The sequence below is a fragment of the Episyrphus balteatus genome, chromosome 3 (genome assembly GCF_945859705.1).
Source record: "Episyrphus balteatus chromosome 3, idEpiBalt1.1, whole genome shotgun sequence".
Classification (NCBI taxonomy): domain Eukaryota; kingdom Metazoa; phylum Arthropoda; class Insecta; order Diptera; family Syrphidae; genus Episyrphus; species Episyrphus balteatus.
The window spans coordinates 123,231,228-123,246,132 of record NC_079136.1 but is presented as its reverse complement, the minus strand read 5'-3'; the positions used below and the strand labels follow the sequence as shown (position 1 = coordinate 123,246,132).

Below are 14,905 nucleotides of genomic sequence, written 5' to 3'. Positions count from 1 at the left end.
AAAGTGCTTCTTTCGTGCAGGATGCAATTGCTAACTAGATGTTTTGACCAAATACGGTATTTTTTAACTTACTTTTTAGGTGAAAGTATTGGTTTTGTGCAAAAAAAAAAGATAAAAATGGAAGTTTAATTATTTGATTAAAAAAGCTACTAATTTCTTTTAGCATAACAAAGATTTAAAACAGTCCTTCTAACAGAAACCATATGTGCAAACTTTTTACTCAAAGTGGCCTCTGTGAATTTTTGTCACTTAAGCCGGAGATGCCATCGTCGAGTTACTTTGCTTTTAAGGTAAGAGGTGATATTTGTGTCAAGTGTCAACTGAAAAACAAATTAATACTAAAATAAAAAAAAAATAGAATTTTTAGCATTTTAAAATGCTAACTGTGCCAACCCTTTTTCAAACAAAAGTTTCAAACATCAGTTAATCTACATATGTATTAAAAAAAATCTACAAAAATGATTTACTGAAGAAGAAATAATCTGCCAATAAAAAAAAAATGTATTGAAAAACCACAACTTAGCTAAGATATGTATAAATCAGCTATAAGAAGATTTACCGAAGCTAACTGTTCTTATAGGGACATTATTTTAAGGACATAAACTTGTATAATGTTTACCTTTTATCAAGCACTCTGACCTTATTGAAGCTCAAACAAAGTTAAAATCTAACCTCTGTAATATCTTAAAGAATCAAAAGGTTCCTCATGAAAACTTATTTATTGATTCTTAAGTAGGGGTGTGTAAAGTGCGTAAAAAATTTAAGTTAAAATTTTCAAATTGGTTATATTTTAACCTTTTTGTGCCAAAACGTATATGCAAGGTGAAAATTTTAATTAAAATTTTTAACGCACTAGCACACTGTCTGAGAGAACTAGGCTAAGTATTTGAAGTATTTTTGTAAGCTAAGTATTTGTAAGATATTGACCTTTTTGAAGCTTTAGCAAAGTTAAAATTTAACCTCTGTTATTCGTTGTAGAATCGGAAAGGCAAAATCGTTCATTTTAAATCAAATACCAAAAAAATTTGTATTGAAGAAAAACAACTTCGTTAAGACATGTGTAAAAAAAAACAAAAAATCTTTATAGAAATTTTACCGAAGCTCTAACTGTGGCAACCCTTTTTCAAAGAAAAGTTTCAAACATTATTAAATCTATATGTATTAAAAAAAAATCTACAAAAATGTACACTAAGGGAAAAAATAAATTGAAGTTGGAACGTCGCGACGTTGTTTCAAAGATGAACTACTTTGATTTATGTGATTTTAAGATACGAAACCACCAAAAATTAACCTTTTTTCCACGTTGATTTTACAATGTCAGAATAATAGTTAAATCAATGTGATTTTCATTGATTTCACGTTGTTTTATGGTGGCTTTTCCCTCAGTGTATAATTTTAACTTTTGCCAAGTGACCTTATGCTTATTGAAGCTTAACTAAAGTTAAAATTTAACCTCTGTAATACCTTATAGAAACCGAAATGTAACTTGTTTCAATTATTCAGCAGAATATAATTAGGAGCTCAATGAAAACTTATTTCTTTACGCTTCAGTGAGGCGATGTGTAAAATGGGTTAAAATTTAAGTAAAAATTTTCACCTTGGTTAAATTTTAACTATTTTTAATCACTATGCCTGTGCCAGAATTTAATCAAGGTGAAAATTTTAAGCCAATTGACACATTTTCTGAGAGGACTAAGTTTAGTATTTTAAGGACAGAAACTTGTACACTTTTAACTTTTGTCAGTAACCAAAGTTAATATTTAACCTCTGTAATACCATTATAGAATCAGAAATGTAACATATATTTCAATTTATTCCGCCAAATTTAACGAAGAGAGCTTCATGATAACTCAGCTCTGGAATCTTGAGTAAGGCTGTGTGTTAAGTGCGTTAAAATTTAGATTACAATTTTCACCTTGGTTAGATTTTAACCTCTTTTATTCGCACTGTTTGTGTTAAAATTTAATCAAGGGGAAAATTGTAAGACAATTTTTAATGCAATAAACTTCAGCCTAAAAACGAAAAAAACACTTATGAGTAAATACATGCGACCTATCACACATGCATATATTAAATTTTTTTTAAATCGCATCTTGTGTATTTGCTTATAGTTCAGTTTTGTCGTTTATGATGTTGTCGACAGATCCAAATTTTATTTGAAAATATCCAATAAATAGCTGTCAATTGGGATGTCAGTTTGGTATCAAATGTCACCATCATATACGGGCGTGTATTATAGTTGTGTTCGTTTTGTTGTCTTTTTCAATTGTTATATTTGAATGCAGCTTTTACTCACATATCAAAGGTATACTTTGCGTCGTGGGTTATGAAAAAAAAAAAACAAAAAAAATCATCATAAAAAAAAGTAGATATAAGTTTCAAAGGACATCAATATTGCAAATGAAATCCTTTTCAGCTGCTTATAAAGTAAATCCTCGAATTGGCGACGTTCATGGACGTTTGTCTGAGGACGTTTATTTTTTCCAGTAAATCTTATCATCATATCTTGTAAAAAAAAAGTAAAAACAAAACATTTTAGAGATACAAAAAGATCAATATGTCATCATTACAAAGACCTCACTCCTGAGTTTGATGCCACTGATATACATCAATGTTTGTCTTAATTTATATAAGAAACAAAACAAAATATACAAGAAAGGGATTTTGTGTTGTGGGTTTTCTGGTTTATGGCCTGGAGTGTCAACTTGTGGCAAAAAATTGAAAATGTAGTCTACCTATATCGTTTATGTGCCTACAAACAATGCAAATAGAATAATTTAGATACTTAAAATTACCAGTCATTACCAGACGCATCCTGTGGTGAGGAATGGTGTCAATATACAGTATGACCATATTACCTATTATATACCACCTGCCCTCATATAAACACACAGCAATAACACAAGAAACTCGTGCCACACCACCGCAAGAACAAAAAACACAACGCAGTCAGTCGACCACCATCATAAAGTGCGTAAAGAAATATAAATTATTCTGAAAGATAGAGTCACAATACTACGAATAGTCTAGAGAAGAAGAATCCTAGGACTGAGACATCATCTTTTTTCTAGAAATGTGCAGAGAGATAGAAAAAAAATGTTGTAGAAGAGTTCATAACTTAAGGATTTTTTTTGTTATTTTTATTTAAGTCCACCCGGCTAAAAATGACACTAGGAGATAAATATAAGAGGAGATCTGTTCTATCCCAAAGGCTTCGTTGTGTTTCTATGTTACAAAATCGGCAGCAGGCTTCCAACTTCTAATATATTATCATCATAGGTTTACAGATGCTTCTAAATGATCACCAAACGGCATCAGCACACTACTGCATTAAGAAGCCTTCATTCTACTTAGGGGAAATAAAAAAAAAAAAAGAAAATTTGCATTGGGCACGAGCTATATCTAGACGAAGCGTAATATCAATGCATTTTTTTTTTTTTTTTTGCTTGCAAAACAATCATCCTTCAATTTAGAATATTTTACCAGAACGAGTGTGTGTGTCATCTAACTGATTGACTATGACAGTTTTTAGGCATTTTTGTGACTTTTTGTATAAAAATTTTGAATGTTTATCATGGGAAGGTCGAAAAGAGGATAAATAATTATGATTGACATGAGTATGGATTTTGAAAAAGGGCGTTCTTCTTGAAATATTTGTTATGGCTAACCGATCAATCATTTGAAATAATGTCTCTCCAATTTTTTGTTTCTATGTATGTGAAAGCATTTCATTTAAAATAGAAAGTAAAGGTCGAACGTTCATACTGTTTGGATAAACTATTTCTGTGACGTCATAAAAAAAAAAATATTATCTTCATAATAGAATAAAACTGAGAAAGATATTCAAGTCATTTTTACTTCAGTCAGCGGCGCAGAGTGGTAAAAATGCTCCATCTAGGTGGACATTTGGTTGAAATTTGAAGTCAATTAAAAGCAAACTGGACTTTACACAGTTATAAGGAATGATTGACAACTATGAAACCACCCAATTTGTTTTATTTGAGGCAATTTCTCTAGTTAAACAGAGCAGTCGTTTCAGAGCAACAGATGATTCCAGGACTTTGTACATAATGCATAATTTTTTAAGATAACGTGTTTTAGCTCTGTTTGTTTTCAACCGAGTTAATTTTTTTTTTAAATTGTCAAGAGTTGTCAGCATTATATGTGTATATGCAACACAAAGATTGTTTTGTAAGCAATGCCTAGTAAACAGTGGAGACCCATTTGATAGAATTAAGCGTCTAAACAATTTTTTGAGGTTCTGCAACTTTTTTTGCCCACCTGTGCCCATCTTTCGGTTTTCGTTGTCCGGACGAGTAATTCATAGAGATTACACACCGGTAATATTTGTAGCCATACACAACCATAAGCGTACTATGTTAGAGATTTTCTGTGAAAATTTCATTTTTACGGAATGATTTAATTGAAATCTGGGGAACAAACCGCTCAAGAAAAGGATTCTGATGTCCACAACTAATGTGAGTGAACAGATTATTTTAAAAGCTTTTTATAATGAGAACTTTTACTGCATTCCGTTAATGCACTTATAAAGAAAATTAGTTAAGAAATGGATTATAAGCCATTTGAGTACAAAGAATTAATACAAAAAATTCGGATTCGCTTTATGCTATGTTTCCCCATGAGTGTGATCTAAATTTTAGTGACACAAGTAACGGCCCATGAGCCCAATTTGAATTTGGTACACTGAAGGAAAAAACGCAACCTAAAATGTAATAGGAATCGTCAACGTTAATTAAATGTTGAAAAAACTAATATGAAATATCTTTAAATTAGAATTGAAACAACGTTTTTTTTATTATAATTTTTGTCGGACTTTAGCTTTAGTTGCATTTTATCACCCTTATTTCCAACAGTGAGATAGCACGTTGGTAAAGCATTCGCCCAGTGATCCTAGTGGCTGCCAATTTTTTCTTTTTTTTATTTAAATAAAAGCTATTTTTCAAAGTTGAAACAACTTTGATTAAAAGATGTCTTATAACAGCAAACCACTTTAAACTAACGATGATCTACTTTGATTTAAAAATATTCGTCTTAAACGCAAGATCATTCCAAAAAATAGTTGAATCAATGTGGTTTTCGTTGATTTTAAGTTCTTTTTTTCCCTCAGTGTATATAACTTGAGAAAAATTCTCAAATCAATAGTGTTTTCATGCATTCAAAATGTGTTCAAAAACAACGATTCTGACTTGACTTCGACATTGAAAAAACTATAGATTCGTCAATTTTGAACCAATTTTAGGTTTTTTTTTTTCTATTTAATAAAGATATATACCTTTTCAATGATGTATCAAACTATAAATGTGGTTTTGGTTGGAAAACATTTAGTCTTTAAGAACTTCAATAATATAATCATTTTTATCAAAAAAAAAACAAAACCGACTTCCATGATTCAAAACGGGTTTTTATGGTTTTTCTAATAGTTCCTATGGCTTAAACTGAACAAAATTGCCACTAGCTTTACAATACAAAAAGAATTATCAAAATTGATGCACTCTGTCTAAAGTTATGCGGTAGCAAACATAAAAAAAAAAAAAAATTCTGACGAATTGAATACCTCCTCCTTTTTGGAAGTCGGTAAAAAATTATCGATTCTCAATTTTTTATCTTTGACATCGATTTTAAGCATATTCATGAATAACATTTTATGAATAATGATAAAAATTGAAATCCAGTTGGAGTTGGATTGTGTGTACAATAGTGTCAGAAATCAATTAAAATTAAGTGGAAACTGAAATCCGATTGAAATTGATTTTTCGATCAATTTTGTTAATTTTTTTCGAAAACTATTCGAAATCACTTCGGCTGAATTCAAAGCAGATGCTAAGTAAATGAGCCCACTGAAAGCAATAATTTTTTTTTTTTTGGTTATAACTTCGAAAAGAAATAAAATCAATAGGATAATTTTCAAACACCTGTTTCAATTTTGTTTCGAGTAAAACCGAAATGTAGAAACTAGCTGATAATCTGCAGAAAATAGTTATTCTCAGGCCCTAAGATAATTTTCAATTTTTCTTTCAAAAAATTAATTTATTTTTTTGGGGCCCCAGAGGTAATATTTTTTCTAAGATGAATATATGTACATAGTACATACATAGTATAATATTATGTGACTTGCTACTATGCATTACACTGAAGAATATAATAATTTCTATTTTGTGTCCAAAGTGATTCATATCAAATATCTTATCTTTTTACTTCGTTATTTTTTTTATAAAAAGTTTCCTCCTCTGTATTGTCTCCAGTCGGGGCCCTGGCGTCGTTCCAGGGCCCCGGGGCACCGCCCCGCTTGCCCCAATGGTGTGTACGCCCCTGACTTCAGTTAATTATATCTTAAGGCTGTAATAAAATCCGAAACAAAAAGGACTTGAAAATTTTTGACAGATCGGAAATCGTTGAGAATTTTTTTGAAAATTTCTGGGACAGTGGTACCTTTTATACATACTAGCCGACCCTGCCCTCGAAATTCGAGCGCCAATTTCTTTATTTTTTTTTATTTGCAACAACTTTAAACACAATTATACCAAAATAGTTTCATTATTTTGTATAGTATTTGTTGTTGCGATTAACTACACTTTTTGAAGACAAAATACACAGGTATATATAATATACCTACTTTTTGATATTTTTTAAACCTGATTTAGATATTGTTGAACTACGTTTTAACTGCACTCAACTACGTAAAAAAAGTATCGAAAAAGAAAATTCAAAGTGTAATCGCCTTAATGCATTGTGTTTGCACCTTGCATTTTGCGATTCAATTCAACCTGTTTCATGTTCCATTCATTCAAATTCCATCATTCAATCATTCAACTTCCACCAACTTCACTCAAATTTGTCATTCACATCATTGCATTGTATACTTTGTAGGTTCTCGTCTTAGCTTAGCTTGTAGAAGTTTAAATTTCCGGAAGGGAGAGGGCGTTATTTATCGCACTTCCAGTTTGGAATGATATTTGTGGTAAGGTTTCCATTAAAATTTTAATGAATGCGTTCAGATACTTATTAATGATTAAAGATAGGTTCACATTTATTAAAGGTGCGTTCACAACAACATCGCACAACAACGTTTTTTTTCATGTTAAAGCCATAACTACAATGACCTAAAAAGTGAAAAAGTGGGAAATTTACAAAATTAAATTTTTTTTATTTCTTTCTAGCAATATTTGTTTTTGTAAAAATTTTTGGAAAAAACTACCAAAAATTTTTTTGGAAACCAAAAAATAAGCTTTTTACATCATTATTTTTTATTTTGTCGTCGTAAAAACTGTCATAAAATGAGTTTGAAATCTATCACTTTTTGACTTTTCGCAAAAAGTTCCCATTGTTGTTATACTTTTAAAGCCTTAACTACAATGACCTAAAAAGTGAAAAAGTGGGAAATTTACAATAGTTAAAAAAAATTTATTTCTTTCAAGCTCCATTTGTTTTTGAAAAAAAACTACAAAAATTGTTTTTCAAACCAAAAAATAAGCTTTCTGCATCATTATTTTTAATTTTTTGGTCGAAAAAACTATCACAAAATGAGTTTGAAAATGTTGACTTATTGACTTTTTGCATAAAGTGGCTTTTACCTACAATTTCTCAAAAAGTGAAAAAGTACAAAAGTGAAAATTTTCAAACGCATTTTTGTATGGTTTTTCGGGCTAGAAAATTAAAACAAAAAATGCGGAAACTATATTTTTTTTTGTATAAAAACAATTTGTTAAAGGTATAACCACAATGGCCTAAAAAGTGAAAAAGTGTGAAATTTACAGAGGTAAAAAATTTTTATTTCTTTGTAGCGCTATTTTGTTTTTGGGAAAACTACAAAAATTGTTAGAAGAGGTTTGTGTATTTTCATACTTGCAGGCAGCTGCTTGTGTAATCAATTTATATTGAGGAATTTGAATGAACAACAACAACTTGTGTGTGTTAGCACCATTGTTTTTTAAACCAAAAAATATGCTGGAAGGTATAAGGAAGAAAAAAGACGTTTTTGTTAGTTTTCCCTGAACCTCATAAGAAAAACGCTTTGCCATGCGGCGATAAAATATTAGTGACTTTTATTCAAAAATGTAAACGTCTAAAAGTGAAAACTTGGTAAAATGGTAAAGGAACTGTCAAAGTCAGCTATTACATGAAGCCTCAAGAGGCTTGACTCTTTTTTCGAATTTTCTTTTGATACACAGCCACACAAAAAAAAAATAAAAGTTCTGACCTGGGGTTGCGACTAAGTTTTTCATATAGTTTTTCAGTTTTTGGGTCGCTGAAACCGAATCCGAAGTCCGTTTTGCCCCATCACGTCAGGTTTTCGAGATAACCTCAAAAAATGTCACGAAAACAAAAAAAAATTTTCTCTGATCTGGATGTGCGAATATGTTAATCATATAGTTTTTGGATCGCTGAATCCAATTTGGTTCGATAAAGCTTTACAGATGCAATTGTTGCTTCTTTAAAGCATTAAAGAAGCAAAATTGTTAGTAGGGCAGCCACACAAAAAAATATAAAAGTTCTGACCTGGGATTGCGACTAAATTTTTCATATAGTTTTTGGGTCGCTGAAACCGAATCCGAAGTCCGTTTTGCTCCATCACGTCAGGTTTTCGAGATAACCTCATAAAATGTCACGAAAACAAAAAAAATTTTCTTTGATCTGGAATATGTTAATCATATAGTTTTTGGATCACTGAATCCAGATTCGAAGTAAATTTCGCCCTATCACGTCAGGTTTCTGAGATATCCTCAAAAAAATGTCAAAACCAAAAAAACTAAATTTCTTATCTGGGGTTGCATCTAGGTTTTTCATATAGTTTTTGGGTTGCTAAAACCGAATTCGAACTCTATTTTTTCGTATCGAAAACCTGACGTGATGGAGCAAAACGGACTTCGGATTCGGTTTCAGCGACCCAAAAACTATATGAAAAATTTAGTCGCAATCCCAGGTCAGAACTTTTATATTTTTTTGTGTGGCTGCCCTACTAACAATTTTGCTTCTATAATGCTTTAAAGAAGCAACAATTGCATCTGTAAAGCTTTATCGAACCAAAATTGTTTGTCGGGTGTGTAATCATTCTGTTAGGCGCGTACTATTACACGATGCCTCTTGAGTCAAGGACTCAAATTTGACATTTATCTTTTGAATTAAAATTTGTTGTTGTTGTATTGCACCCAGAAGCAAAAAGAAATGTGAGCGAATGTTGAAAAAAGAAAAAGTGGAAAAAGAAACGTCAAAAAAGAGTCTCGGACTCACGACCCACGACTCTCCGGTCGGATAATTTTTTCTTTCATCTTTTTTCTCTTTTGCACTCTTGAGGCTTCATGTAATTGCTGACAAATTCTGATGTTTTTTCAAGAGAGAAAAGGACGAAAATAGATTTCATTGGTATCAAAAGTGTTTACAAAAGATTGGATCTAGTAATAGACTCGATTTTATTAGAATTCGATTTTAACAAAAAAATTCATGGTAATATAACAAACATCTTACTTCTAAACTTAGATAACTAAAACAATGAAAGTTAACCATAGTTTACATGCGATCTTAAAACAACGCACCAATGTGAACCCACCTTAATGTTTTTTGATTTTCGCTGAATGCTTTCATTCATTCATTCAGTCATGAATGACATTTTATTCCAGTCCATTGGAAATTTTCCAACAAATATTTCCAGTTGTTTTTGTTTTGCTTTGTTGTTTTTTTTTTTTTTTTACTAAAATATCGAATTTTATTTTAATCAATTTACCTATTTCGGCTAATAAAAACTTTAAAAATTATGCATTCTGCACATCTAGGGAACATTTGCTTTCGGTCGGTATATAATTTATGCCCCTTCGGTTTTTGTGGGCCGCGTAGTTTGTACCACAAAAATCGCGTTCGCCGTTTTATTATATGATATGCTTCCGCTTATTATTTTCGTAAATATATTATAAAAGGCTCATTAAGATTTTTGATATGTTGTTATTAAGTTTTGGAAGTTTATGACTTCTGGTAACTCTATTGAACACTCTTAGGCTTCTATCATTTTGTTTCTTATTTTTTTACTCTTAGGCTTCTATTATTTTTTTTATGATATGTACAAGAGCTATCTGGGTACCAAATTACAGCTTTGTATTTTATCGGGTTTTTTTTAATTAAAATATTTTATGTGAATTAAGAATAATGTGCTCTGGTAACAATATGAATTCACTTATGCTCTAGCGATTCATTTTTTTTTTTCAATTTTGCGTGACCTATCACGTATTTTCAAAAAATGAAAAATGTTTTCAATGTTTGAAATTTAACGACTTCTTTCAATCACTTCGATTCACCTATATGCTTTTTTGAAGGGTTTTGAATTTTCCATGAGCTATGTGTGTCCTAATTTCTGCCATCGTATCTCATCTCAAGTTTCTTTTTAAAACTTACTTTCAAGATAATAGTTTTGTGACTCTGGTAACCCTATAACATTACTTATAGCCCTAAAGATTAAATTTCTTTTATTAATAAGATTTATATTTGTACCAAATTTCAGTTTTGCATCTCAAAAGACTAATTTTAAATTTTTTTTAATTTAAAAATTTTTAATTTATAAATTTTCTGGCAACCCTTTTAAGTTCATCACTTACCTTACATTTACAAGGGCTGTTTAAACACTGTATTTTAACTTTACAGGTTTTGTCAATGGTTGGCCGTGTTGGCGCTACGCTTGTGTCAATTTTTGTTTGCTTGAATATTTGTATATGAACTTGTTAGTAAGGCAATTTTTGAAATTAAATGTATTATGTAAAAAAACTTTATTATCTTAAAAAGAGCAATCACTTTTATCAAAAAAGTAAGGTTTAAGGTCTAAAACTGAAAAAAAAATGTCACGGTTTACCTTAAAACGATATTGGATTGTATTTTTTTTTTTCTTCGAAAATTTAAAGCTCTAACATCCACTTCCATCTTCATACACTTCATACACCAAACTGACACCCCCTTTCAGTACAAATTTTAATCCTCAAACTCATTTCTTTTTGTTTGTCGTTGTTCTTTTCCATGTCAGTTATTCGTTCGACACAATTATACCAACAAAAAAAAAACCCATCATTATCATCATGAGAATAAGGATCACAATTCACACATGTTTCTCTAAACGCCACAACATTGCTTTTTTGTTTAAGTTTTAAAGAGAAAATTTCTTGTTGATTTTTCTTCCGCTCCTCAGTTTTATTGTTATTCTCAACTAATTTCAATCAAAAACAAAAGTAACAAAAAAAAAAAAAATACCCGACAACCCCTTAATAAATGTACAACATACAATCCACGTGAGCCTATTACATACACTTTGAAAAAAAAATAATAAAAATAAAGAAACAAAAATGATGAAGAGTTCTAAAACTTCAATTAAACGGATTTAGGTTTCTTTTCCACAAAAACCCAAATACACACAACAACATAAATTCATTTTCTCTAAATACTCTTAATAAAGGAAAAAAAAGAACCCTAAAAGAAAAAGAAAAACATTAATTCATTTAAACTACTTCCGTCCTCGTCGCGTCCTTAGAATAAAATATATCTAATGCAATATTCTTACGTATATAAATGAAGAATAGAATGCGTGTGATAATTTGGGTAACAACGATGATATGTTGATGATGATGACGAAAAAGTCGTAACTAACTATAACCCCTATGGGTTTAGCAAAAAGTGTTAATTGAAATATATCGGGGCCCATTCTTTCTCAATAAAAATTTCTTTGCTATGCCAATGAAGAAAAAGAGAGGAAAACCTCTCTCAATTGCTTTCAAGAACCCATAAAAAGGGAACTTGAGTATATATTTAATTTTGAAGGATCCTCAATAATATATTTCTTATGTCTGAGTATTAAATTTGATGACTGATCTAGTTTTTTTTTTTATTTATTCTTTTAATTGCAAGTTTTTAAATTGGCAAAAATTAAAAACCACTTCAATAAAAATGGATGAAATTGAATTATTCCAAAGTCCCTCCCAAGCCGGATCTCCTGAAGATTTTAAAGGATTTGAAGATTTCATAACTTCTGAATTGACAAATAACACAATTGATAAATATATCTTCGATGATTCAGATACAGAAGAAGATGACAATAATTTCGATTATGATGCATTTTCAGCAAATTTTGACGAAGAAGCTCACAATTTTATTGATGGACCTAGTACTAGTAATATTTTTTATCCAAATATTAAAGCTCTTGAAAAGCACCTATTTAATAATAATGCTTCAAAGAGTTTGAAAACTTCATTGAGAAACTCTTTGCAATGTCAAATTGATCAAGAAGATCGAATGGAATTTTTTGGAATTTTATCTCCACCACCGCCACAGCAGCAGATGGATTTTTCTTCAGAAGATGGACCATCTTGTTCTACTAAAAATCCACTACAACCATCATGTATATCACCAGATTTATTTTCAACAAGTTCAACTGAAGATGAAGAAGAAAAAGTTTCAAATTTTCAAGTTGAATTAATAGAACCAGTTAAAGAAATTGTATGTCACAATTTAACAAGAAACAAAACTGCAAATTTAATTGCTAATGCAGAAAAATTTATGATAAAACTTTTGAAAGATTTAGTGAATGATGGTACAGCCAGTATTACGGTGGTAAATTATAGAAGTTGGGAAAATAGTGAAATTTCGAATGGCATGTAAGTAGAAATCAATAATGAAAAGTCTAATAAAATTAAAATCTTCGGTAAAAGTTTTAAGATGAAATTTTCACAAAATATGTACTTAAAAAATAATAGTTTTGAAGATCTAACCAAAATAGGTGCAAATACATCGATTTTAGAAAATAATAAGCTGATTTCAGAAATAAACGAAAGAGCTGAGCAGCGAACTTGATTAATTTATTTTTTGTTTTATGCTTTTATTCCTGTTATTATGCTCGAAAAAATTCTCAAATTTTATGAAAATAAATAGGAAAGTATAAAAAATTGTGCTATATAAACAAAAAATCTAAAAATAGGTTTAATAGTACGCTAAGCACTTTTTAAACTTTGTTTTAGAAATTTTGGAATTTTTTTTCATTGAGTTTATGAACAGTTGTACCAAAATTAAAGATCGAACATCTTTTTTTACAACAATTTAGCTAAATTTTTAGCTTATATAAAGTTTCAAAAGAGGTGATATTCTATAAACGCTTATTCTGTCCGCCATTTTTGAACCACCACCATTTTGAATAAAAAAATGAAAGCGTTTTTGTATTTCTTATACTAATATACATACTTAAGTGTACTAAATTGTATGACTTTTCGTCAAGAAATGGCCGTGCAAATGATTTTTAACGCCAAAAAGCACGACTGTGCTGCGAAGTGAATGATAAATAGTCAAAGCGTTCTTGACCGAAAGATTTTTAAATCTTAAGCGAGGGCATGACTTTTACTGACTGTGCCAACTTCATTTTTACTCCTTATTTAATAAAGTAAAAATTGTAATTTTGACAAATTTCGAAAAGCATGTGCGACTGCTTTTGAAAAAGGATTGATAAATTTGTTTGAAAATTTGTTTTTTATGTCAAATAATTGCTTTTTTCAGAAGGCATACAATTTTTTTTGAAAATTTTGTGAAATGAAAAACCCAAGCTATGAAAATCAATATTAAAAAATGATTTTTCGGTATTAACGGGTCAAAAACATCACAACTAAGAAATATGAATAGCAAAAAGTTATTTTTCAAAATAATAAATAGCAAAACTAATGTGTTTTTCTCATGTTACATGTAAGTAACATGCACTGCCTATGACCACCAAAAAAAGTCGGAGAACTGAGAAAATAACTTTTTATGAAACTATAATGTATGCTACTTCTTCTAAGCAAAAAAACAAAAGACTTTCTGCATTAACATTTTTTATATCTTTTATCAATATTATTATGACCATAAATAAAAATTTTTTTTTTTTGCAAAAAAAAACAAAAAATGTGAATTTCAGTCCCTTTCTCGATAAAAAAAAATTAAAGGTATGATATTTGATTAACTTTTTGTAATAATCCAGTAACTAGGCATTATTATCTTTCAATTAAGCCATCGTAACCTAAAAAATTGTTTAATTTAATATTTTTTACGAATTTTAAAAAAAATGTTACATGAGAGAAACGCGGACCCAGCGTTAAAGGGTTAAACAAAAACTATTACAAAAAAAACGGTTCCTACAATTTATGAAACAAAATTCCAAAAATTCTTTGTTATTCAAGAAGTTGAATGGCATTCTTAGTTTGAAGGTTAAAACTATGTAAAAGGGTGTTTTTGTTACATAAAAACAATTTTAATGCTTTTTTACCTTTGCTATAAAATTAATATGTAATTAAATTAAGTTCAAATTTTTGTTGTAATAATGCAAAAAAACTTTAACATTCTTAGCAACTCGTTGATTCGTTGCTGAATTTCTTGCAATCAATTTTTTTTTCTTTTACTTTTTTACTTTCGGAAGCAAGTATCGCATTAGACCAAAGTTTCGTTTACAAAATATGAGTTCATATCTATAAAAAAAAACTATAAAAGCCCCCGCACACTACAGACTTTCTATCGGCCGATAATTTAGTCGGCTTGGGCTCTTAGTGTGCGCACAGGCAGGTGACTAAATAGTCGGTAAGAAATATTTTAGTTTGAAGGCAATTGTGAAGCAAAACAAACTATTTTTTGCGATCAAACAAACTTTTTGATCAGCCGATATTTAATCGTTGTAGTGTGCGCGCTTTTATCCATTTTCAAACTGATTAAGAGACCGACTAAACTGTCGGCCGATAGATTGTAGTGTGCTCTAAATCTCTATTTTTAAGATTTTTGATTAGGTTGAAAAAAAAAAATATTTTAAAAAATTTATTCCAAACCCATTCTTATAATACCTTCCTAGGTATTATAAGAAATTTATCTTTAATCTCTATTCCTGAATAGAAACCAAAAGTTCCTCCTA

The 14,905-nt window shown here is 29.9% G+C and overlaps 1 protein-coding gene across 1 annotated transcript in view; it reads left to right on the top strand.

Moving 5' to 3' along the window:
- Positions 1 to 14,905, top strand: part of LOC129913291 (meiotic recombination protein W68) — a 44,613-nt gene that overhangs the window by 28,359 nt on the left and 1,349 nt on the right. The window contains exon 2 of the mRNA XM_055991879.1: positions 11,896 to 12,641. Within this exon, the coding sequence (XP_055847854.1) occupies positions 11,935 to 12,641 (707 nt within the window). The 5' untranslated portion in view covers positions 11,896 to 11,934. The remainder of the gene's footprint in view (positions 1 to 11,895; positions 12,642 to 14,905) is intronic.